This window comes from Cebidichthys violaceus, unplaced genomic scaffold (assembly GCF_023349555.1).
Source record: "Cebidichthys violaceus isolate CVI_PGR_0920_01 unplaced genomic scaffold, fCebVio1.0.p SCAF_183, whole genome shotgun sequence".
In the NCBI taxonomy this organism is placed as follows: Eukaryota; Metazoa; Chordata; class Actinopteri; order Perciformes; family Stichaeidae; genus Cebidichthys; species Cebidichthys violaceus.
In genome coordinates this window covers 78,436-101,398 of record NW_027176354.1, presented here as the reverse complement: position 1 = coordinate 101,398, position 22,963 = coordinate 78,436, and the positions used below count along the sequence as shown (strand labels likewise).

The 22,963-nt window shown below is 47.4% G+C and overlaps 3 protein-coding genes, 2 long non-coding RNA genes and 2 other non-coding genes across 11 annotated transcripts in view; 4 read left to right on the top strand and 3 right to left on the bottom strand.

Annotated features, from left to right (window-relative positions):
* The first annotated feature begins 590 nt into the window (after positions 1 to 590).
* Positions 591 to 5,157, top strand: LOC137874297 (cytoglobin-1-like). Of its 2 annotated transcripts, XM_068712929.1 has the most exons (4): positions 591 to 859; positions 943 to 1,085; positions 3,733 to 3,964; positions 4,741 to 5,157. In XM_068712929.1, exons 2-4 carry the CDS (start codon positions 943 to 945, stop codon positions 4,903 to 4,905), a joined length of 540 nt encoding a protein of 179 aa, XP_068569030.1. In that variant the 5' UTR covers positions 591 to 859; the 3' UTR covers positions 4,906 to 5,157. The 2 variants fall into 2 exon arrangements, with proteins under 2 accessions (XP_068569030.1, XP_068569031.1); XM_068712930.1 differs by lacking the exon at positions 591 to 859 and having other exon boundaries at positions 866 to 1,085.
* A 614-nt stretch (positions 5,158 to 5,771) lies between these two features.
* LOC137874285 (uncharacterized) lies at positions 5,772 to 9,699 on the top strand. Its single transcript, XR_011103282.1, has 4 exons — positions 5,772 to 5,858; positions 6,450 to 6,538; positions 9,089 to 9,126; positions 9,230 to 9,699. It is a non-coding gene; the product is annotated as an uncharacterized lncRNA (long non-coding RNA).
* A 967-nt stretch (positions 9,700 to 10,666) lies between these two features.
* LOC137874294 (fas-binding factor 1 homolog) lies at positions 10,667 to 18,396 on the top strand. Of its 4 annotated transcripts, XM_068712927.1 has the most exons (31): positions 10,667 to 10,984; positions 11,148 to 11,175; positions 11,410 to 11,457; positions 11,560 to 11,605; positions 11,684 to 11,750; positions 11,829 to 11,879; positions 11,946 to 12,087; positions 12,277 to 12,357; positions 12,452 to 12,568; positions 12,704 to 12,830; positions 13,047 to 13,201; positions 13,293 to 13,386; positions 13,511 to 13,948; positions 14,080 to 14,133; positions 14,233 to 14,300; positions 14,446 to 14,589; positions 14,701 to 14,753; positions 14,836 to 14,886; positions 14,963 to 15,094; positions 15,191 to 15,291; positions 15,414 to 15,620; positions 15,724 to 15,831; positions 16,063 to 16,202; positions 16,374 to 16,492; positions 16,589 to 16,711; positions 16,796 to 16,972; positions 17,072 to 17,248; positions 17,319 to 17,456; positions 17,540 to 17,636; positions 17,722 to 17,852; positions 18,292 to 18,396. In XM_068712927.1, the coding sequence occupies exons 1-31, from the start codon at positions 10,982 to 10,984 to the stop codon at positions 18,373 to 18,375; spliced, it is 3,501 nt and encodes a 1,166-aa protein (XP_068569028.1). In that variant the 5' UTR covers positions 10,667 to 10,981; the 3' UTR covers positions 18,376 to 18,396. The 4 variants fall into 4 exon arrangements, with proteins under 4 accessions (XP_068569028.1, XP_068569025.1, XP_068569027.1 ...); XM_068712924.1 differs by having other exon boundaries at positions 12,452 to 12,830; positions 14,083 to 14,133; XM_068712926.1 differs by having other exon boundaries at positions 12,452 to 12,830; positions 14,236 to 14,300.
* Positions 18,397 to 18,560: 164 nt separating this feature from the next.
* Positions 18,561 to 19,738, bottom strand: LOC137874295 (uncharacterized). The gene is made up of 5 exons (XR_011103284.1): positions 19,635 to 19,738; positions 19,334 to 19,401; positions 19,099 to 19,151; positions 18,841 to 18,905; positions 18,561 to 18,650 (listed from the first exon to the last, which is right to left on the bottom strand). It is a non-coding gene; the product is annotated as an uncharacterized lncRNA (long non-coding RNA).
* LOC137874303 (small nucleolar RNA R38) lies at positions 18,740 to 18,809 on the bottom strand. Its single transcript, XR_011103285.1, has one exon. It is a non-coding gene; the product is annotated as a small nucleolar RNA R38 (small nucleolar RNA).
* Positions 18,982 to 19,055, bottom strand: LOC137874304 (small nucleolar RNA SNORD49). The gene has a single exon (XR_011103286.1). It is a non-coding gene; the product is annotated as a small nucleolar RNA SNORD49 (small nucleolar RNA).
* A 1,135-nt stretch (positions 19,739 to 20,873) lies between the features above and the next one.
* Positions 20,874 to 22,963, top strand: part of LOC137874301 (sphingosine kinase 1-like) — an 8,483-nt gene continuing 6,393 nt past the window's right edge. The window contains 3 exon segments of the mRNA XM_068712934.1: positions 20,874 to 21,158; positions 21,160 to 21,240; positions 21,242 to 21,296. Coding sequence (XP_068569035.1) covers positions 20,874 to 21,158; positions 21,160 to 21,240; positions 21,242 to 21,296 — 421 coding nt within the window.

The window sequence follows — 22,963 nt, the reverse complement described above, 5'->3', positions numbered from 1 at the left end:
GTTGGCACCCCTGTCCACAGTCAGGCCAACAAATATCCCCTCGCTGCTGCTCCATGTTTGTTCTCTTTTTTGGCCGCTAACTCCCAGATTCTTGGAAACTGGAACCCACTCGCCTCGCTTAGATGCTGACTAACAACATTCTGAAGTTTCAAGTTGTTACGCCGCACGAAATATATGAACTCCCACCGATGACCCCTGTGAAAACAGTAGAGAAATGTGCAAATTCAAAAACAAAACAGTGCAAATGAGAGCTGTGTGGCTCTCTTGAGGGTCTGTGGATATAATATAATCTGGATCTTGTCAGAACAAACGAACAGACGCCTGCCCTAATTCTGATGGACGTCACGCTGTTTCATTGTGTGTGTGTGTGTGTGTGTGTCTCTACATTTACGCCGGCTTTGCGAGAAATTCAATATCACAGTTTTAATCTCCGCAACGGTGACGATGGAGGTAAAAGGTCAGAGTGCTCCTTTATCTTGTTTCAACATCGTAATCTTACATTGCGTCTGGGCTCGCCCATTCGCATGAATTACACATTTGACTCTCTTATGACGGATTTGTTTCTCATCTCATCATGTTTTCATCAAAAGCCACCTACAAAAGGTGAGGTGGAGACAGAGAGAGAGAGAGAGGGAGAGAGAGAGGGAAAGGGAGAGTGTAGAAGAGAGAGTAGAGAGGCTCCTCCTCATTCGCTGCGTGTGTTTCTTGTGTTTTTGCAGCCTGTTCTTCACTCACACTCTCGCTCAGCAGAGATTCAGAGGTGAAGAGCAAAAAGGGGGGGGAGAGAGAGAAGGGAAACCGATTATTCTTCCTCTCTCGCCAAGAAAGAGACACAAACAAAAAAGAAAAAAAAAAGAAGGTAGAAATATAGTGTTCGTCTTGAAGGGAGGGGCTGCTCTCATTCTGCACGTGCTCAGCTTTTGCACAACTGTGTGTTTCCAGATGGAGAGGATGCAGGGAGAGGGAGAGGGCGACCCCCTGGAGAGACCGATCCCACTGACCGACAAGGAGAAGCTGATGGTCCAGGACTCCTGGGCCAAAGTCTACCAGAACTGTGATGACGTTGGGGTGGCCATACTAGTCAGGTATTTTCTTTTTTTCTTTTTTTCTTCTTAGTTTTAATCTCCTGTATGAAGCTTGAAATCATAGGAGGATATTTCAATTATTGTGACAGACGTGATTAGAAGTGAGAGGCTTGATCAGCGGGTTGCATGTCACACAAGTGTGAGGTGTTCTCTATTATCCCAAATCAGCACACAAATAATTCACGTTATTCAACGGACGGCATCGATAGACAGGGCCTTGTTTGTGTCTAAGTGGCCCAAAACAGCAGGGGGAGGAGCCTGTCTTTGGTTTGGGGACCTCAGAGTTGCGAAACTCTGGATTCACCGGTCCATCTAGACCTCGACCCCTCACCTACAGCCGTGAGCTTTCGGTATAGTGACAGAAAGAATGAAGTCGTGGATACAAGCGGCCAAAATGACTCCTCCCTTAAGAGGTTTTCTGGGTCCGACTGGTAAGGTAGACCCAGAAACCGCCGGAGGGATTGTAGATCTAGTCTGACCTTGGTGACGCCTCGGGGTTCCCCAGGGAGAGCCGTCGCTGTGGAGAGCAACATCTGGAACGGCTTCCTAAGCGACCCGGATAGAAACACGGACGGTGCGTGCGCTGATCATAGGCCGGTACCAATATGCATGCATAGTATCTAATTCCTATTTGGGGGACTTTTCATAATTCCTCCTCATTTCCCCACAACTTTAATCAGTTCACCTAAACCTAAACTGATAAGGTCAAATTAGCTTTAAATGCAGCTGCTGAATTCAAATGATCTCATTGACTTTAGAAGTTTGCTAAGCTGTCCAAAGGAGCTCATATTGTTGCAACGTAATACTCTCACCTCACCTCACCTCACCTCACCTCACCTCACCTCACCTCACCTTTTTCTTAATGCCGTTCATCACATCGTAGCAGCAAAGGATAAACAAGGTGATCCATTAATCAAGACAGCTATGGCACTTGAAGAGCTCCTTTTCATGCTCCGTATGATTTGAAGGCTCGGCAACCTGAAGAACACATCTCCATCGTCACCGGCTGCCGGGCTTCTCTGCTCTTCAGGGATGAGAGATTTGATCACAACATCCATCATCACTATACAGGAGGTTGCGTTCAAACACTCACACTGGAACTGCAAATACAACAAAACCTCTGAATGGGAAAGGCGCTGACATCAGGGCTTAGATGGTCTTTCGCGTGTGACGAGATTCCCTGCGTGACACATCACGCCTTCCTTAATCTTTTATGATTGCAGGAGGTGAAAGTTGAGAAGGAGGTCAGCGAAAAAAGTAGGTCGCAACTTGTACAGATTCATCAGAGAGATACTGTTGTTGTTTTTTACAGATTTCTGAATATTAGGGATTTAAGCGGCGGCACTTTAACGAAACAAATCTTCTTCGTTTCATGATAAATACGTGGAAACAAAAATTAATTTAGCTCAATTTCCCCGGGGGGGGGTTTTTCTGCCGCATTCCTTCACAAGCGACCCCGCCCACCCTCAGGAATTTGAGGAATGGGGATCGATCGATAAGCACGACCGTAGTGAATTCTCCCTTCAGCGGTAAAAGCAAATAGCCGTCGCTCTGCCGAATCGCAGCTTCAACTTCAAATCCTCCAAACGGAAAAAAAAAAAAAAGTCTCCGGGGATTCAGCTCTCCGGTTAGTCTTTAAGAAAACAGCCGAGGAAGAATTAAGGGTCCAACGATCATATAAAATACTAATGAGGCTATTTAAATGCAGCCACAGTGATGCAATTACAAGAGGGAGAGATTAAACACCGCAGCTCCTCGTTAGACTAGAAACCAGGAATCACAAGGCCCTCCTCCCAGAGCCGAGACGCAGCCGCTCAAGTTCACGCGTGAAGCTTAAATCCAGCTATATTGTTCAGAGCGATCACAGGAATGTTTGGTTCTTTTTGTGTTAGCTGTTGCAGAGACAGTAGGAGGTGTGTCGCCAGGTCAGCAACCAGATGCTTTGGCCCTCTTCCCAGACCGTGGGAGGGGGTGCTTTTTTTTTTGCTTTTTTTTTTTAGGTTCGTCTTTTCTAATTCTCCGCGATGCTTCTTGGGGGTCAAACGGGGATATAAACCAAAAGAAAGTTTCTTTGAACTGAGTGTTTGTTCTTGGAGAGAGAGCAGGATGCGCAAAGAAATATTAGTGCTGGAACTTGAACCAAAAATAACATTTAAAGCCAAATTAAATGAAGAAACTGTGGTTTTCCAGTGCTTGTGAGTGAGGGCGTGAAAACCACAAATAAATACAGGTAAGAAATGATTGGTTCTTGATTGACATTTACATTAATAGTACACTAACACCCAGTCCTGTAACACAAACATAATGTACAAAAAAGTGCAAAGGATGTTATTTTTCTATGCGTATTATTATATGATCACCTGTCGTGTTTTCTCCACAGATGAATGTTTTTTTTCCCTTTGTACCATGCAGTACTTCGACAGTAGTTTAAAGCAAACATCTAAAAGGAAAATATGCAGCTCTCTCATGTCAGCGCTGGTATTTACTCAGGGTATCTTGCCAGCTGGAAAACCAAGAAGTGAACGTGGGTTTTTGCAGGATCGAGCTGGTGCCGGCTGCAGGGCGGCGAGATTAGCCGAGCTCGGCGGCAGCTGCTCACGCTCACATCTCTCATTTTGCTCTCCTTCCTTCCTTCCTTCCTCCGCAGGCTCTTCGTGAACTTCCCCTCGTCCAAGCAGTTCTTCAGCCAGTTCAAGCACATCGAGGAGCCGGAGGAGCTGGTGAGGAGCGGCCAGCTGAGGAAGCACGCTGGCCGAGTCATGAGCGCCATCAACACGCTGGTGGAGAGCCTCGACAACTCGGACAAGGTGGCCGCCGTGCTCAAGGCGGTGGGCAAGGCGCACGCGGTGCGGCACAAGGTGGAGCCTGTGTACTTTAAGGTGAATAAAAACAGAACTCACACACACGTTAATCAACTTTAATGTTTGGCTACAACACATTTAGGCGTGGCAGAAAGTAGACCTGCAGGAGCAGATGCACATTATGGGATGTATCCAGGCGGCAAACTCTTCTTCTGACAATGAAGAAGTTCATTGTCCGATGCAGAAGTGTCTTAAAGCTGCATTCTCTCTAGTGTCCATCAGGGGGCGACTCCTCTGGTTGTATAGAAGTCTAGTCTAAAATGACTCTACTTCTCTCTTGATTTATTCCCTCAGTAAACATTGTAAACATGAGTTTATGGTCTCAATCTCTAGTTTCAAGTCTTCTTCAATACAGCATGATGTTCATTTAGTACATTATGCTCCATTTAGAGTCAAACAGACCATAAAGCAGGGTGTGCTTTAGGGGCGGGGCTTACTGTGATTGACAGGTTGCTGACACTACCGGAGCCGTACACGGCGTCTTTACGTCACTCCTCCGCATTCCAAATATGGTCACTTCTGTTCATTGGTTGCAAAAAAAAACAAGATGGCGACGGGCAAATCTTCAAACTGAGCTTTCTGTGCTTTCAAGTTTAATTTTGAAAAGATTGTAAGCGCGTAACAAGCGGCAAGTGACACGTGTTGCTGGATTTTGTAGGAAATTCCCACGAAAAATGAGGAGTAACCTTTTTGTAAAATATCATAGGAACCGTTGTCTGAGGATACGAACTACTCCTTTAATGGAACCTCAACGACTCACAGCTAAGTTCACGTTTGTTGCGTCTCTTGTCCAGATCCTGAGCGGCGTGATCCTGGAGGTCCTGGGAGAAGAGTTTCCGGCGGTGGTGACGCCGGAGGTGGCCGTGGCGTGGACCAAACTCTTTGCCACGATCTACTGCAGCATCGCCGCCGTCTATGAGGAACTGGGCTGGACGAAGCTGACGACCTCAACCGGCTGAAGCGCTTTTAGTCTGTAAAAATGTGCCTTTTTACCGAATGTGTATATCTGTGTACATACCGTTCTTTCTAAACATCACGTGACGTTTCCCTTTATCAGCCTGGGCCCGCCTGTGTTCGCGTTATGGGATATTCAGAGGACATTTTTACATTTTATAACGGTTAATTGTGACGGTTGTCATTTTTTTTTTTCATTATGACTCACCTTTCTATCTGTATTCAACACAACTTTGAAATAAAAAAAAATACAAAGAAAAAAACGCCTCAACGTCGGATCCTTTGAATATCTGATTCATTTCTGCTCACAAGTGTGTCATAATTAGACCTTTCTCTCTCTCGCTCGCCTTACTGCTCCCTTATTCTCTGCTTGAGTCAGCAAGTGCTAAGTATAAGCTGCTGGAAGTCCCTATTCACACCCTCATTTACCCCACTATACGCTCTCTCTCTTTTCGTTATATATTCTAGGAACGCTGCGCTCTGCCCACGCTGAATTAGCTTCATCCAGATATATGTGTGTGCGGAAGTGCCGCTTAGAGCCAATTTCAACAGGCCCTCTCTCACAAAATGTTGTCATTTCTTAACATTAGTCCCGCTGCGTTGAAGACACGGTGACGAAGTGGGAAACAGAAACACACAGCATGCTCTGTTTACCTCCTAGATCCTTGATCCAAGCTAATCCTCCGAGCTAATCTCCCCAGTCACGAGTGAGAGCCAACGGACTGAAATAGTCAGACTGTTACACGACAGAATTCTGCCTTTCTACCGTTCGAGCCTTTTCAAATGGGAGGAGAAGTCTCGGCGCTGTGAACCATCCTCTCGGCCCCGAGGCAGGAGGGCGGGGGTGGGGTGGGGGTGGGGGGGGGATCCTTGGCGGTAGGACCATGTGTACCACTATGGTGGTCCTCACCACCATCGCTCTCATCCTGCGGCAGAGATTCTCCAACAAGATCAAACCGTGAGTACCGCTCGAGAACTCTTCAGATGTTCAAGCGGGTCGTTAGAAGATCTGTCTGAAATAAGGAACTGCTGTGGAAGGTCTGGATTCACGTAAATACACGTGAAAGACTTCCACACATACTGCAAGTATGAACACACACGAGTGCATGCGTAGGGTAGGGGAAGACTTATCTGCATCATTGATTTGAAATCACTCCGGTGATTATTTTAGGGTTCGCCTTGAGCTCGATACATAACAACAGTGTATTCCAGGGTCTTTTTCTTCTAATGGAGGGAAAAGCATCAGAGCTCTCCAGCTCATGGCTGCTAATTGACTCAAAGTGCAATCTCCCATCTCCCCCCCCCCCCCCCCCCCCCCCCCGGCCCTGCTCAGCCATTCACACAGCAATGGCAAACAATACCGGGAGGCTACAGCGCCATGGATCATGGCAACAGCTCGCTCACACAATTATGAGCTAATAAACAAGCTCCGTTATTTTAATGAGTTTCTTTACCAGATAAGTGTGTGTGTGTGTGTGTGTGTGTGTGTGTGTGTGTGTGTGTGTGTGTTCAAGAAGGCATTTTTTGAGTATTATGTTCTGTATCACAGGCAGAGAGACACCGGGGAGAAAGACGTGCCATACATGAAGAGCAACGGAGCGGCAGAAGACCCGAAAAGACAACAGTGAGCGTCTCAGAGTAAGGACACCAAAACAAATCGAGTCAATGAGAACTGCCTGGGGACGTGTTCTGTATGTCCACTGTGATTTTTGCACTTTCCAACCGTAGACTGTATATCAGAAATGGACGTAGCCGTCGTGTCGTCACTCATTTGTTTGTGGAATGACTTTTCAAAGCCTGGAGTCCGGCGTTTTCGGCCGTCGCCATCTTGGATTACGGCCGTCGCCATGTTGGCTTTTAACAGCGCTCACAGAAATATTCAGGCCTAATAATTAAGATGTATGTATTTTAATTGCATATAAAATGTCCATCCATTGGGATTACATAGTTTTAACATAAATAAACTTAATGTGATGTATATTTGCTAGTCAAACATAAATGAAACACGTAAAATGTATGTAATAATATTAATAAACCCAATGTGTTTTGAATACACAATAAATAAGTTAATTAATTTACCATGAATAAATCCAATTTGCTTGATATTATATCAGGTTTATTCAATAAACTCCTTAATTCCTTAAAATGCATCAAGTGCATGTACTTTATATTGAAGCCATCCTGCTCTGTGAAGAGTGCAGACACAAACACAAAGAAGACAGGCATTAGTCATGTTAACACATACAAAGTTAACATGACTGTTATGTTCTCATCACCACTAAGTGTTATAAGTGTTGTAAATATTTTGGGGTTTTTTCCACCAGCAAAAAAAATAAATAAAAAAATGCACCATCACTGTTGGTGCATCGTCTGTAACCGTAACACTGACCAGATGTTTCCAGTTGCTGTTCAATGAAGGTTTCCACCTCAGCCACATCGGTTTTATTCTTTCTACTCCAGAACTGCTTCTTGCTTAAAAGTAATTCTATTCAAGGCTGCGTTTGCTCAGTACAATCCATGTGAAACAGCAAGAAACTGAAGCACGTCATCTGTGGTAAAGCCACGTTTAAAGTTGTCTCCAATGTTCTCACAATACATGATATGTCACATGTAGAGTGACCTGTGAAGAGCTGCTTCTCTGACTGTTGTTAAAGTATCTCATCATTTTGTGAGTACTGGAAACATCTGACCAGTGTTATGGTTACAGATGGAAGCACCAAAAGTGTTGTTTCTTTTTTTTTTGCTGGCGGAAAAAAATACAGGTTTATCTGAAAAAAGTACCCCCCCCACCAAAAAAAGTGTCCGTTTTAATAAAGTACCTTTTCACGTTATAGCCCCGTTTGCACAAAAGTCCGTCGCCCAATTTGAATTACTGGCTCGTTTTAATTAGTAATACTTCGGATGGTGGCTAATTGGAAAAAAATGCGGAAGTGACCATATTTGGAATGCGGAGGAGTGATGCCGTTTACGAATCTGTTAGCAACCTGTCAATCACTGTGTAGCCCCGCCCCTAAAGCATCCCCTGCTTTATGGTCTGTCTGACTCTAAATGTTCCATAATGTACTAAATGAACATCATGCTGTATTGAAGAAGACTGTAAACTAGAGGTTGAGACCATAAACTCATGTTTACAATGTTTACTGAGGGAATAAATCAAGAGAGAAGTAGAGTCATTTTAGACTAGACTTCTATACAACCAGAGGAGTCGCCCCCTGGTGGACACTAGAGAGAATGCAGCTTTAAGACACATTTTTCAGAACAGTTGCCGCCTGCTTCCAACCAGAAGAGGCCAAGATATCCTGACTTTAATGTAGCGGTGGTGGTGTTTAGGCGGGTCTATCTGCAGAAATGGAATGTAAAGCTAATAAGTACGTTTCCTTTAGTCCGTTATCGCTTGAAAATAAGAATTATAAGCTGTTTATACCAACACAATTTAAATGATATGAAGAATAGAGTTAGAATTAGAAGTCAGTTGCTGTAGAGTCGGTTCTGAATGGATCAGCTTTTAACACTCAGACAACTGTTTCAGAGCTTTGGGACTATTTGAAACCGCTACTTCCTGCTTAAGTAACGGTGAGGCACGGAACTGTCCAACGTTGATGTCATTTCTAGGAATGCTGGGATGACCCCGATGGCAGGTTTTTAAAAGAAACAGCTTATTGAAAGTTGTAAATTCAAAATAAATCCACTGCCAAAACAAAGTGCATGACAAAGAGACAGGAAACCAGAAGGACAAAGAGACACTGACAGTCATGTGGAACTAGTTTGCGTGTGTGTGTGTGTGTGTGTGTGTGTGTGTGTGTGTGTGTGTGTGTGTGTGTGTGTGTGTGAGGGGGGCTCCAGACAAGGGGAGAAAGTGGAGCAGTGGAGCATGTTACAGAGGCACAGATGCATAAAGAGCGAAGACGCCATGCCCCACATTTAGCTTTTAAGCATTCACTGCTACACTGCTAATACTAAATGATTCAGAGGCAGAACAACGATCCATCATCTCTTCGGAGGGTTATCATTATCATTATTATTATTATTATTATAAGTACATTACCTCCTCTTTCTTTAATCTGAATCATCTCATGGTGGCACACACATTCAGCTGAGTCAGAGTCTTTATGAATGATTATTTCCTGACATAATCGTGACTTTGCACGTCGGCTTTTACTTCTTTTGTGTTTCCCCTCTCACCTACAGACAGACGTGACCAGAGACGGCGGCGGTCATCGAGTCAGGTGAGCAGCATGGTGCTCGCTGTCATTTTAATATATTTTACGAAGAATAAAACAAGAAAACAAAATGAGCAAAAAACGCGTTTGTTTTGTCTTCTTTTCTCAGGGACCTCTGCTATCAAGACTTATTCCCCCCCCGAGGTTTCCTGTAATGTTTTTCGTTGCGTTCTCTCACCGATATCACATTTTGATTGAATGCACCTGAGAGGCTTCCACCAGGCTTCACGATCGACGAGGCCCGTTTTCATCATGGCTCCGCCCCCCTCTGTCCTGCAGGAGCTCTCGTCACAGGAACAGGAAACACCAACTGTGTGACAAATGCTGCATAATCGTCATAAAACAATACTAATATTGATCAGGGTAAAATAATGATAAATTGTGTGCCTCTGCATAAAAACAAGCAATAGTTACTTCCTGTTTTGATTTTTAAAAAAATGTAATGATTAGTGTTAAATGTATGATTGAGGACAGGATGAGCTTTGATTGGGTTCATTTGAAGAGCGGCTTCTCTTTAGATCTCAGAAGTGACCTATACTTTCTTTAGAACACGGGGCTGAAGTCATGCGTTGTGTTGTAAACGGCAGATATGTCCAGCGTGTGAGTCTCTTCAAGGTGTGTGTTGTAGAAGTCCACTGATTAAAACAAAGAGAACAATGAAATGCTTTTGTGTGCCGTTTTGTGTTCTTCTGAATGGCGTCTCTCACATGTGTTTAGAACAACAACAACATCAGGGAAGCATTTATTCTCCTCATCACTTCCGTAGTTGGAACTGATATTGTTTTCTTGATAATTGATATTTGGCTACAGTCACAACCATCACATTTGCTAACATTTGCTCACATTTGCTAACATTTGCTCTAAAAAAAAATTGTGATTTTCAGCTTTGACCAAGTAAAAGGAGGAATTTCCTGTTTTTGAGACCTTTGGTGCCCTCTTAAATATTGATATGAAGCATGAAGCAACAAACCCCTCCATCAGCGCCGTTATCTACAAAACGTGTTCTCCTGCATGCATGGCCAGACATTTCGAACGGAGAACGGTGTGTGCTTAGTTTGCGACGCTCGTGTTACAAATCTCTGTGTTTTGACAGAACGATCAAAAGAAAACCACGTGACGTCGGCATGCGCGTCTAATCCAAACCATCCCAACTCTGGAGAAGAGCGGTGTTACGAGCCGGACTGTGAGCAGCACGCTCGCCGGTTATCGTTGTGCTGATTAATAAGAGTGCAACATCAGGCCTAGACCTTACTGAATTAAACATGGGCTTCAGAATATAAATTATTCAGCTCTTCAGTTTAGTTGAAACTGATTTCTTTTGACTCATTTTCTACGCTCTTACGCCACCTGGTGGTCAAAGCGTTTGGTTGGCTTCACCGAGTAAACAAGCGGGTGAAGAAGTCAGAGGAAGTCCACAAACAAGCACCTTCATCACTTCAACGCAGCCCAAAACAAACACCTTTTTCGAAAATGTGTTTCCTTAAAGGGTGCGCTAAAAAAAAAACTACCATACCCACAATGCACTGCGAACTGTAAACAGGAAGCGTCTGAGAGGTAGAGCTGTAGTAGCGGCGGCGCGTTTCGTTTCAACGTTAACTTCAAGTAACGTTACCTGCGCAGTTTTAAAGATGCGCACTGGCTGCACACGGTTGTATTAAAGCACGCAAACGATGCGACGCCTTTGCATATATTAACTAACCACGAGCGTGTTTCGGGTCGTTATAACGTGAACGAGCCACAGTGGTTACCAATGGAGACCGGAGACGCCTAATCAGATTTAGCTAGGTTAGCTAAAGTAGCTAGCTAGCTACGCTCAGATTTTACGCTAAGCTAACGTTAGCTGGAGAGATTTAAAAAGAAAATGGTGAGTCAAATTAGTGCTAGCGTCCATATTTTAATGTATCAGTGTTAACAGGATTCCTGAATAAATACAATAAACTCGTGTTTTAAATATCTTGGTGTGCATGCACACGAGTGTTTACAGCTGTAAAACACCTCATTATATTCACTGTTGTGTGACGTTATAGGCTGCAAAGAGGGGCAAACCACCCAAAAGTAAGTTCCTCGAGTGTTATTTGAGTTCTGTTCCCCGTTCCTTCTTTTGCGTACTGTGTTATTATTGTATCAGAGAAGCAGAAATACATTCACGAACAAGTACTTAAGATTGCAGAACAACAGCAACAACCAACACATACCTGGTGGTGGCAGTGCAGTCAGAATGGAGCATGTATTACGTCTTAAAGGCAACTTAAAGGGTACTAATATAGTGTTTCATACGGTTTTCCCAAGGTTCACTTGGAGATGGAGCTTTGCTCGACAGCTTATTCGATGATAAAAGTAAGTGAGCAGAAGCATCGTCATTATTGTCTCGTCACTGTGAGAGTTTTTATGCGTTATATTCCCCCCCCCCTTTTTTTTTTTAAACGATTCACTCCCCAGAACTCCCAGGAAGGGGGAAAGCAACTCGCAGTGGACCGTTGACCCGGTGAGTTGGAGGAATCAAAGAGTTACACACCACTGATTATGAATAAACTGAGCTGCTGTTGTTTTTCTTCTTCTCCAGCACTTCTGCCACCGATAACATCTTCAGCATGCTGGCAGATGAGGTGAAGAGGGACGGGGACACTGAGGTATGCAGACAGAGACGTGAAAAGACGCACGTCTTATATTTGTATTATTTGATTATGTTCTTCGTTCTTTCGGTCCAGGACTCTGACGTCTCGGCGGCAGACCCCAGTGACATCCTGAAGAACATGAAGGTAGGTCATCATAAACAGAGACACGGTTCAGCTCTGTAGCTGCCTCTTATTTCCTCCTTTGTACAGGACATGGATGATATGGACGCTGACCTCTTTGCATCGAATAAAAAGCCCAGTTCAGCTCCGGCACAAACAAAGCCGCCTGCTAATGAAGGGCCGAAGAAAGACTCTCCCACCTCGGAAAGTACAGTGAAACCACAGGGAGCGGGTAAGTGCGGAGCGTTCTCGCATACATTATTCTCTCATTATTAGCTCCGCTTTATTGCCCGGCTTTGAAGTTTTGCATTAATAGCAGCTGTGTGTGTGTGTGTGTGTGTGTGTGTGTGTGTGTGTGTGTGTGTGTGTGTGTGTGTGTGTGTGTGTGTGTGTGTGTGTGTGTGTGTCCCTCCGCTCTCAGATGAACCCGCCGCAGCAGGGAGGAAGCCAAACTCTGCCCCCGCGTCTGCGGCGCACAACTACAAGAAGTTCACCTTCTCCGGTGAGTGAGCCTCCCCCGACGCGTCATTTACTGCAGTCTGGTGCCCCAAGAAAAACAGTACGCAAGAGTGTAAAGAATGTAATTCCCTCTGCAGACGTGGACGACCCTCTGGCGGATCTACTTGACGACTTGCTCCCAGACGAAACGAAGCCCAAAGCTAAACCCGGAGCGCCGTCTCCTTCAGCGTCTCCCGTCCTAAAGGCCGAAACGCGTGAGCCTTCAAACGATTCCCCGGTTCTTTACTCTCAACCTTCAAACAAACAAACACTAGAGTACAGTACGTGTGTGTGTGTGTGTGTGTGTGTGTGTGTGTGTGTGTGTGTGTGTGTTCTTTGTTCATCGGCAGCGATAAAAAAAGCGAGCGGCCTCACGTTTGATGAGGATAAGGATGACCTGATGGATGCTCTGGGATTTGACAGCGACAAAAACAAACCCAAGAAAAAAGAGGCTGCGCTTTGGTCCAACGCGGAGCGGTAGCGTCTCTGTTCTCACTCTCGTTTGTTGTCCTTATTTAAAGTGCTCAAGCGATGAATAATTGCCGCTGTGGTGCTCCGGGCTTCGGGGATGCTGCTAAAAACAAAGACGAAGCAACATCTTTCAGAATCGGGCTCATTTATTCACCTTCACCGTTTCATGCATAAATGGTTCCCCCCCCCCCCCCCCCCCTGCCTTCGTGTGCCTTTCCTCAGGAGCGAGACCCCTCAGAGACCTCGAACCAAACTCGACGAGATCCTGGAGAGTTTGACCTCCCCTCGACTTCTGGAGCGACCTCCGACGGGCGAGAGGAAGGACCCGCCTCCGTCCCGAGAGAAGCAGCAACACGAGAGGACCTCCGGCGGGAGAGGTGGTGAAGAGCGCCGCCGCGGGCCTCTGTAGCGTTTTTTTAAAAAAAAGGACCAAATATTATAAACACTAATTCTGTTCCCATTTATCAGAACCGCTTTTGGAAGAAGACCTCACGTTTGGCTCGTATCAGCCCACCCTGGGATCCACGCCTGAGGGGCGCCAGTCCCGCAGACAGTCCGTCAGGTGTGTGTGTGTGTGTGTGTGTGTGTGTGTGTGTGTGTGTGTGTGTGTGTGTGTGTGTGTGTGTGTGTGTGTGTGTTGCCTGCCGTCGTAAACTGAACCCTAGATTACTTTGTCTCATCGTCAGGTTTTCTACAGAGGACGTCAGTCCCTCGACACCGGAGAAGAAGCCAAAACCCTCCACCCCGACCCCCACCTCCACCTCCACCCCCACCCGACAGCGCAGCTCCGCCGACTGGCTGGGCCTCAAGACAAACGACGGCCTCACCTTCCTGGTGGGGGATGCTGAAGAGTCTCCAAAGGCTCCTTCCTCTCCCTCTTTAGAGAGAAGACCCTCCCTAACCGGCAGTCACGCCACGGCCACGGCGGCCATGACCGATAATATCTCCAAACAAGCCAAGCCAGAGGTCTCTAAAGGCCAGCGGGGAGAGGAAGAGGAGGAGGAGGAGGAGGATGACTGGTTAGCAGGAGCTCTGAGCAGGAAGAAGGCTCTGACCTCTGAGGCCAAAACATCCAAGCAGACGGACCCTTTAGGCCTGGGAGAAGATCTGGAGCCGACCGTTAGGTACACAACAGAGAATAAAGACGCACACACGCACGCACACACGCACACACACACACACACACACACACACACACACTGACGGAAGACGCTTGTGTTTTCAGTAGTGAACGATAAGCTGCTCTCGTTTTCAGTAGACAAGCTCCCAGAGGCCGGGAGGACACTCTGACGTCCGTCAAGGAAACGAGGTGAGATGTTTGTTCTGCGACTCAAACATCGAACCCACCGGCTGTCCGCTGACGCTCTTTTTGCTAATTTTGTCGTTCTCCTTTTGTTTTTTTGCGCAGCAGCACTTTTGTCGGACAGCCCGGCCCCGCCGCTCACTCCGCTCCCGTCAGAGAGACGACCAGGCGAGGTATTCGTCCGAGTATTTACTCCATAGATTCCATCGCCGCTCGCCCCGGCCTCAGCTCCCCTCCACCTCAAGAGCCTCCTCAGCGGCCGCTCTCCACGCTAAAGTAGACCTCGGACAAACTCTAACTTTTGTCTCATCCCCTCAGATTGTCCTCCTCCTCCTACTGGTCCTTTGCCGGCCTCTGCTGCTAGCGTTGGCCACACCCAACCCCAGCACCCACCGTCCCACAGGGTGCTAAGAGGGCCCAGTCAGGCTCCGGATGAAACCCTGCAGCAGCCTCCGTTGTGGTGTAGGTGATCTTGGGACAATCTGAAGTAGTCTTAGATTCAGTGTTCAACATGAATCTAACGTGAGCAGGTCGTCAAAACTCATTACTCATGGTTGTTTGTCTTCTTTCCAGCTGTTCAGCAGACCAACCTACTGCAAAATACACCAACTGCTGTCCAACATCAGGTATCCATGCGTCTCTGTGTCACGATTGGGCCAATCCTCTCATTTAAGCTTGTCTGAATCCCGTCCCGTTTCTTCTGAAAAGGTGACGCTTCCGGCGGACGGTCTGCAGCAGCTGCTTCTACAGCAGCAGCAGGTCGGCTTCTCCACTTTTTAGATTCAATCGAAATGTAACGATGCCTTCGTCACCGGGTTCGCTCTCCTCTTTACAGGTGATGCACTCTCAGTTGCTGGGTCTAGGGAGCGCCGTGGATCCGGCGGTCCTGCAGAGACTCAAGGAGAGGGATCAGCGCCCCGGAGATTGTCGAGCGTTGCAGGCTCGCGTCATCCAGCTGGAGGGACAGGTACGCCAGCGCTGTCCCCTTGTTGCCCCTAAACTACCGTCTCCTTCCGTTACCTCCATGCGGCTGCACAACTCCTCTGTGTTACCGCTGTCCTAGGTGACGACTCTGCAGCTGGAGCGAGAGCAAAGCCAGATGTTGCTGGAGAGTGTCCAGCATCGGCATAAACAGGACATGGAACTGATGGAGAACGCACACAAGTAGCTCTTCACACACACACACACACACAGATGTGCATGTTTAACATACATTATGCATAACTCCCTGCAGCTGAAGCAGCTCGTGTGTGACAGTATGCTCTTTTTTTTTTTTGCACCTCCAGAGGTCGCGTGAAGCTGCTGGAGGACTCGGCGGCCCAGAGGGAGACGCAAGCGCGGGAGGAGCGCGAAGACCTAACGGAGCGTCTCTCCGCGGCGACGCGATCGGCCGAGCAGGAGCGCTCGGAGCTGCAGGCTCAGTACCAGCGCAAAGCGGCGCTGGCCCAGCAAGACAGAGACCGCGAGGTGGAGAGACTCAGAGACCTCCAGAGGTACACAGGAAGACGGCACCGCTGTGAAGTCGTCTTTTAAAGCAACGCGCGTACAGATATACGACGTACATATCGGTGTGTTTTGTCCTCCGTCTCCGTCCAGGAAGTCCATCTTGGAGATGAAGAAAGACCACGAGGACCAGGTCAGGAGGCTGAAGAAGCTAAAGGACGAGGAGATTGATGCGGTAACGAGCGCATCGTCTCAGACGAGGTTAGAGGTTATCGGAGGACGCCAGTAGTTATAATCTACTACGTGTCTTTGTATCGTAGAGCACAACATCACAAATCACAAACAAGAACAGGATGGGGTTTTTTTTGTTCTACTTTAACAGATTTTCCACACCGACCAACACCGATCTGGGTCAGCATCTCTACGATGCTTTTGTTAAATAGCTGCTGGTCTTGTTTGATCGCATGTCGTCGTTGTTGTTTTTTTTCCCAGGTCTCTTGCGGCGGTGATCGAGCAGATGGAGCGGTTCTCCTCTCGGCTCGGGGATCTGTCTTCTCGGGTGGAGAGCACACACGAGCACACGGCTCACGGCCTGGAGCAAGGAGCGCGGCACCGAGACGAGCAGCTTCGAAGTACCGCCGACACACACACACACACACACACACACACACACACACACACACACACACACACACAGAGATGTGCTCACGTTGCGCAATTAGGTCAAGTTTGTCTAATAGCGTGCTGGAAGGCGGCGCCGCATCGCAGGTGGGTTAAGGTCATTGTCTGAATGCTCGTGTCAGTGATGCAGGACCGTCTGGCCCAGCAGCAGAAAGCCATGGTGGAGGAGAGAGCTTACCTCAAGGAAATCATTTCCAGGATGGACACTCAGCTCAACGAGCAGCAGAGACAGCTTGAGAAGGTCAGGGGGCAAATCTGACTTTTTTTTTTAAAAATAGACTCAGCGCAAGTGCAAAGATACGAAGACCGAAGGTACCTTTTCTTTTATCTACCTCAGGAGCGCTGGAAGATGACGGCGGAGCAGGCCAAGGCCGAGTCCACCCAAAGAGGCCTGGAGGGAGAGCGACACGCCCTCAGTTTGCAGGTCAACATGGAGAGAGAGGAGCTGGAGAGAGCCAAGGTGAGCCGGGGCGAACGCCCACATCTGCTGCTGCATCTGTACGCGGCGTTCCCCCCTTAACCCCTCCCGCCCGACTCCCACCAGAGCGCCCTGCTGGAGGAGCAGAAGTCGGTGATGCAGCGTTGCGCGGAGGAGAGGAGGAAGCTGGCCGCCGACTGGGCCCACTTTCACAGCGTGGAGAAGCAGAGGCACGAGAGGGCCGAGCGGGAGGTCGGCAGCCTGTTGGAGAAGAGAGAGGGCTCCATCATCAGTCTGGCGCAGGTGAGCTTCACGCAGAGAACGGAGGGGCCTCCAGCGGGATGTTACTTTTGTCCAGCTCCCCGGGACAAAAGGACATTTTCTCTCTGTCTTGTATTGTAGGAACAAGCTGACTTAAAGCTCCACACTGCAGAGCTGAAACAAAAGGAGACGGCCGTGGCACAAGAGAGAGAGACTCTGGAGCGACTGAGAGAAGAACTGGACAGAGAGAAGGAGAGAATCAGCAGCACGGCCTTGAGACTGAAGACACGAGCCCACGAGGTGGAGGCCTTTAGCGAGGTAACCCCCCCCCCCTACATGCATTCATCTGTGTGATATCTGAGCTCTGAACGCGTCGCGCTCTCTGCAGCTCGCTGCGGAGAAGTACGAGGAGGGAGGAGCAGCGCTGCGGGAGGCGAAGCGCGTGGAGGCGGAGCACGAGGCGAGGCTCCGGAATATCCACGCGCAGACGGAGCGGCTGAGGCAGCAAGAACAACGGATCCTTCAGGCGAGTCGGATGTTCTTCAGGGTCGGGCTTCGGAGCGCGTGACATAACCGATGCGCTAGAAACCTAAAACCGTCTCGTTACAGGAGCGAATGAGGTCAAGTTACCTGCAGAAGGACACGGAGAGGCTGAGACAAAACGCTCCCATTACCTCGTCACCGCTGATGACTCCAACCACACCAGGTGAGGTCAACTCTGTTGTTGACCTACATAGAGTAGTTATGGTAATGTTAAGTATGTAACACTGTTGTGTTATCTTTATCTGTAGATGCAGGTTCAGTGTTGCCAAATCCCGAGCTGACGTGGACCCTGAACGTTCCCCCTCCGGCCCCGTTAGCCAGCTCTCAGTCCACGGCTCTGCAGGCCAGTCTGGCTCTGTGGAAGTACACTGCAGAAAAGGTGACTGACAGACACACACACTCAGTCCATGAGGGTTCAGGGCGGTCCCACTATCATGTTGTAGGGTTTGAGGTTTTTTTTTTTCCCCCCCGGACATTTTCAACCCTTCATAGTCCCCATTTCTGCAGACACTGCCTGAGGGAGTTACCCACAATTCATAGCAATGTGACGTTAAACACTGGGTTATCAGCTTGGCATTTTACCATTACTCAGAAACATTAAGGATTAAAGATGGAACATGAAAGCAGAGGAATGCCATTAGACTTTACAGATTTGTTCTTCAAACATTTCATTGAAGCCGTTTAAACAGATTTGACATCTGGAGAGCAGATTCTCAGAGTTAAACACATGGGACTACAGACAGAGTCCTTAATATAAAGTCACATTCAGTTAGCTGCAGTGACTCCTACGTTTTAAACGGACTACTTCCTCCCCACAGGACCGTGAATACCTCCTGGAGGAGCAGATCTTCTTGGAGAATCTAAAGAAGAAATCTCACAGATCATCTTTCAACACAGATTGACTCATGCTGGTTGTTCCCAGTAATGTTTAGAAGATTTAATATAATTCACACGCGTTTTTTTTTTTACTTGCAATGAACTTTATTTAGAAATACATTTCGGTCATCAGGTAAAGCAGACAGAACATTCTGAATGCTTCTAACGTGCCATCACAGTTTTTCCAGTGTTGTACACTTTTAATAAACAAATTTTTCATTAAACATGTTTCAGATCAAACTTCTTAATGTGCGCAACATCAACTCCAGCTGTTCGTCCTCTTCACCATTGATGTAATAATCTGCAAGATAGGAAAAAAAAAAAAAAATCACTTTTACAATGATGCAGCAAACTTTGACATTAAAAGATACACCGGTCCTGTATCTACAGTCAAGCCTCAGATTACCATGACTCATCACTTTAATTCAGACAGGGATAACTTGTATCATCACCGGCTTGACTTTTAAACCAGGCTTCAGCCTCACATTCACCTGTTTAACTCTCCTCAGGTCCCACAGGTCGTCCTGTACGGTCATACGGTGCAGATCGTTACGTCCTGTAAGGGGGGGGATACATCTAGATCATCAAGTGTTCAGATTATTAACACCACGAGCAAACGGTTTGACGGCGTTTCTCAGAACAGCTATTTCCATCGTCAGTTATCGTATAAGACGGCACTTCCTATGCAGCAGTTTTCATCACTGAACACGACGCGGATCACTCGCTAGGGGAGAGCGTGGTACACTAACCTGTTCACCAGGAGTCCTCGTTCTCCGTCAAGAGATCCAGATGAACCTCGAACCTGTGACGTAAGGAGACGTTTCATTAATGATGGTCCAGCACCACGTGACTCTACAAACACACACGTGGTCTGCAGCTAGTCAGATACCATTTGCTTCAACACGTTGTTTCAGACAGGGATAACAGGATCATCACGTGCACTGCAGACATCTTTATTAAATAAAAACATTTACAGTCTCTTACCTTTCATTGTGTTGGATTAGACCGTGTTGGCCGGATGATGAGCCTCATTCCGCACCGACCACAGCGTCCTGTAAAGTGAACATATTAATATAACAATACATATATATTATATAATATATAAGTCACACATGTGGATGTAATGCATGTTCCCTGGTCCTTCTGTAACGGTTGCCCAACCCGGTCTCCCTCCACGTGTCGGCCTAGCTAACAGCTAACAGCTACTAGCTAGCACAAATCACATGAAACAAGTCCCGGTACTTCGGCACACTTAAAGTCTCGTTCACTACGCAGAAAGTAGTACCTGTTCACGGCGGCTCGTGTGCAGAAAACTTCATAGTTAGAAGTAAAGTCATCGTAACGCGTGAGCGCTGGAGCTTCTCCTCTCGTGAGCCCACACTCCGCTGAGGAAAGAGGAAAAACAAGGACGGAAGCCCGGCGTGATGACGTTTATATACGATGTAAAACGTCACATCCCACGTGATCGCTGACTGGGTGTGGTAAAAGTTCAACTTGATTCCTTACATGGAAACTGGACTCAATACGAATTTAAGATAAGATTTAACAATTTATAAAAATAGATGATATAGATTACTGTAAAAACTGTTATTATCCAAAAAATAAATTACAACGGAAGTGGTTCTTCTCACAGCTGTTTTAACATTTATTGACTATGAGGTGAGATGTGTCAAACAAAGAAAAATAATACATAAAATGTAAGAGATTAATTCGGATTGCATGTGTTGTTTTTTGTGTCATTGCTCCACGTGCCTATAATCAAGTGATTATAGCCAATGATGTGACTGAGGCTGATCATTAGGATCACGTTCAACAAGTCATTAGAGGACATCTATCGGAGGACATCGACATACTTAATAGACTCAATGAAAAAAAAATGAAGAGAGATTCTTGTAGTGCAAAAAAAATATCAATATAGTGGAATTGATTCATTTCACAAATTAGAGATACGTCTGAGGAACCTCTTCATTTTCACTATGGTATTTATGAAGCAACTCTGGATCAAAGATAATATAGTTTTCACCCTTTTCTCCTATTTAAGATAACGCTGGTTATCCTGCACATACACATTCAATGACATTTAAGGGAGTCAAATCAAATACATCTGGATTTAAAGACGGCTCATTTCCAATTTGAAATGATAAGTAATAATTGTATAATCCTATTTGGTGATTTGTTCTCCACATAATTGCAAATAGGCCAATAAGCAGAGGCTTGAAACTGACCGTCAGGTTGATTCGTAGCTGATCCGGTTTCCTCGCTTGCAAGACGGAGGTCAGCAGCAGCTCCTCCGGCTCCATCGCTGCCGTTCCCTCTTTCGGTCACTAGGGAGAGACTGTGAACTAGGAGAGCCGCTGTTCTCATCATCTCACTCAGAGGGTCCCGCAGCGGTGCTGATACAGGAGAGCGGAGTCTGCAGCCGCGCCGCCATCCGCCTCACCGGCCTGCGGGACGCGTCGCTCTCTCTCTCTCTCTCTCTCTCTCTCTCTCTCCCTCTCTCTCTCTCTCTCTCTCCGCCCCGGGGATGGAGAACTCTGAACAGGACCCATCCCGCCAGCGGAACGGGGTCGTGGGCGTGCTGTACGGGGAGTTCACCGACGCGCTCAACGACAGGGTCCGGTACTCGGTGAGCTTGACGGAGAGCGCCCTGACCGTCCAGAGGATCTCCTCGTCGCCCGGCCGCGCGAAGCTGGTTTTCAACTTGAGCGACTGCGTCGGATGCCGGGCGCACCGAGGGCCGGACGGCGCGGACGTCGGCGCCTACTTCACAGCCTACTTCTACCCGTTCAAGAGGCGCTGGATGAGCGCCGGGCGTGGCCCGGCAGAAGGTGGAGCAGCGCTTTCGGGTCGCGCAGGTCCAGGACCCGCTCGCCAACCTCCAGGAGGCGGAAGAGGTGGGCGCGTGCCATCGGAGACGCCTCCGTGCTGCAGGCGCCCCGGAGAGACGGTGAGAAACAAAATGAACTTTATGTGAGAAATAATAAAGGAGAAGGCTGTGAACTATGATTTTTAATGTGAAGATAAAACGTCCTCACGTGTGCAACGAGCTCGGCGATTTTATTTACATTTTTTAATAACAAAAGTCCTTTAATTAAAGTGAGGGACCATGAAGCATGACACGTCGACCGTATTGACAAAACCGGGTCCAGCAGAGAGGATGCTCTCAGTGACACGCTCCACCTGCTGTGAAAGGTGATCCAGATGTTCCAGCAGCTGCCCCATTCATTCATGAGAGGGATGCTTCTGGATGTGCTTGCCACACACACACACACACACACACACACACACACACACACACACACACACACACACACACACACACACTTAAGTAGTTATGTTTCTACTGATCCTCTGCCAGCAGATAGCGTATAGCTGCTGATCAGGCTTCATTATTCCTCCTCAGTAGATTCCCACTGAGACTTTGTTGTTGACGGGCGGAAAAAACTTCACATCCAAACAAAGCCGGTTTATTTTCCTCCGGTCCTGCTTCGTCTCATTATGTCTCGCTCTGTTTAAAATGCACACTGTCCTCACGGTTTTTTCCCTTTGTCTCCCAATCTCATTAGCTCCTCTGCGCTCCATCCTGGTACACAGCGAGCGCGATAATTAACATGAATACTATATGAGAAGTGTTTATGCAGCTAATCACCCCCCCCCCCCCCCTCTCTCCCTCCTGTCACTCATTTGGGAGGAAGTTGGCTGATGGTGGGACAAAGCTGTTTAGGTCCCAGAGTGATGCATCTTTTTGGGGAACATCTATCAGAATGATATGGAGATATTTCAGCAGTTTGAAACATAAAGCGCGTCGTGTTCTCCCGGGCCGACCCCAGCAGATCACAGAGGATGTTTGACTTGACGGCCGACTAATTCGGAACGTTGGTTTGCCAAAGATGGAGGCAAGTGTTAGCGGGCCACGAAGTGTACACTGCAAATAAAGAGAGAGAGAGAGAGAGAGAGAGAGAGAGCGAGAGAGAGAGAGAGCGAGAGAGAGAGAGAGAGAGAGCGAGAGAGAGAGAGAGAAGAGAGAGACAGAGAGAGAGAGACAGAGAGAGAGAGAGAGAGAGAGAGAGAGAGAGAGAGAGAGAGCGAGAGAGAGAGAGAGACAGAGAGAGAGAGAGAGACAGAGAGAGAGAGAGAGAGAGAGAGAGAGAGAGAGAGAGAGAGAGAGACTGGGCTTCTTTGTGATGGGGGACATCACCTCTCTGCTGGTCTGCATCCCAGCAGGAGTTTGGGTTTCAGGCCTGCATGCCAGGCGAGCGGGCAGATGGTAACCTGAGAGCTGCACAGCTACACCATGCACCGCCCTCATCAAAGAGCTCCAGGTTGGGAGCTTCTTCTTCTTCTCCTTCTTCTTCTTCTTCTTCTAATCACACATACTAATGAGCCACTTCAGACTTCTAACCGTTTTTTCCAACATGGTCTCTCATCCCAGATTTTTTTTTTTTTTTTTTGGGGGGGGGCTCTTTTGAACACAGCGTCTCAGCGGCGATGTGATCCTATCATTAATTTATTATCAGCTTGTTTTAGCATTCCACATCCAGGCCAGCCAATAATACAGTATTTAACGGCATATGATACGCGAGTTAAATTTGTAATGTGGCGGCAACGGATGCT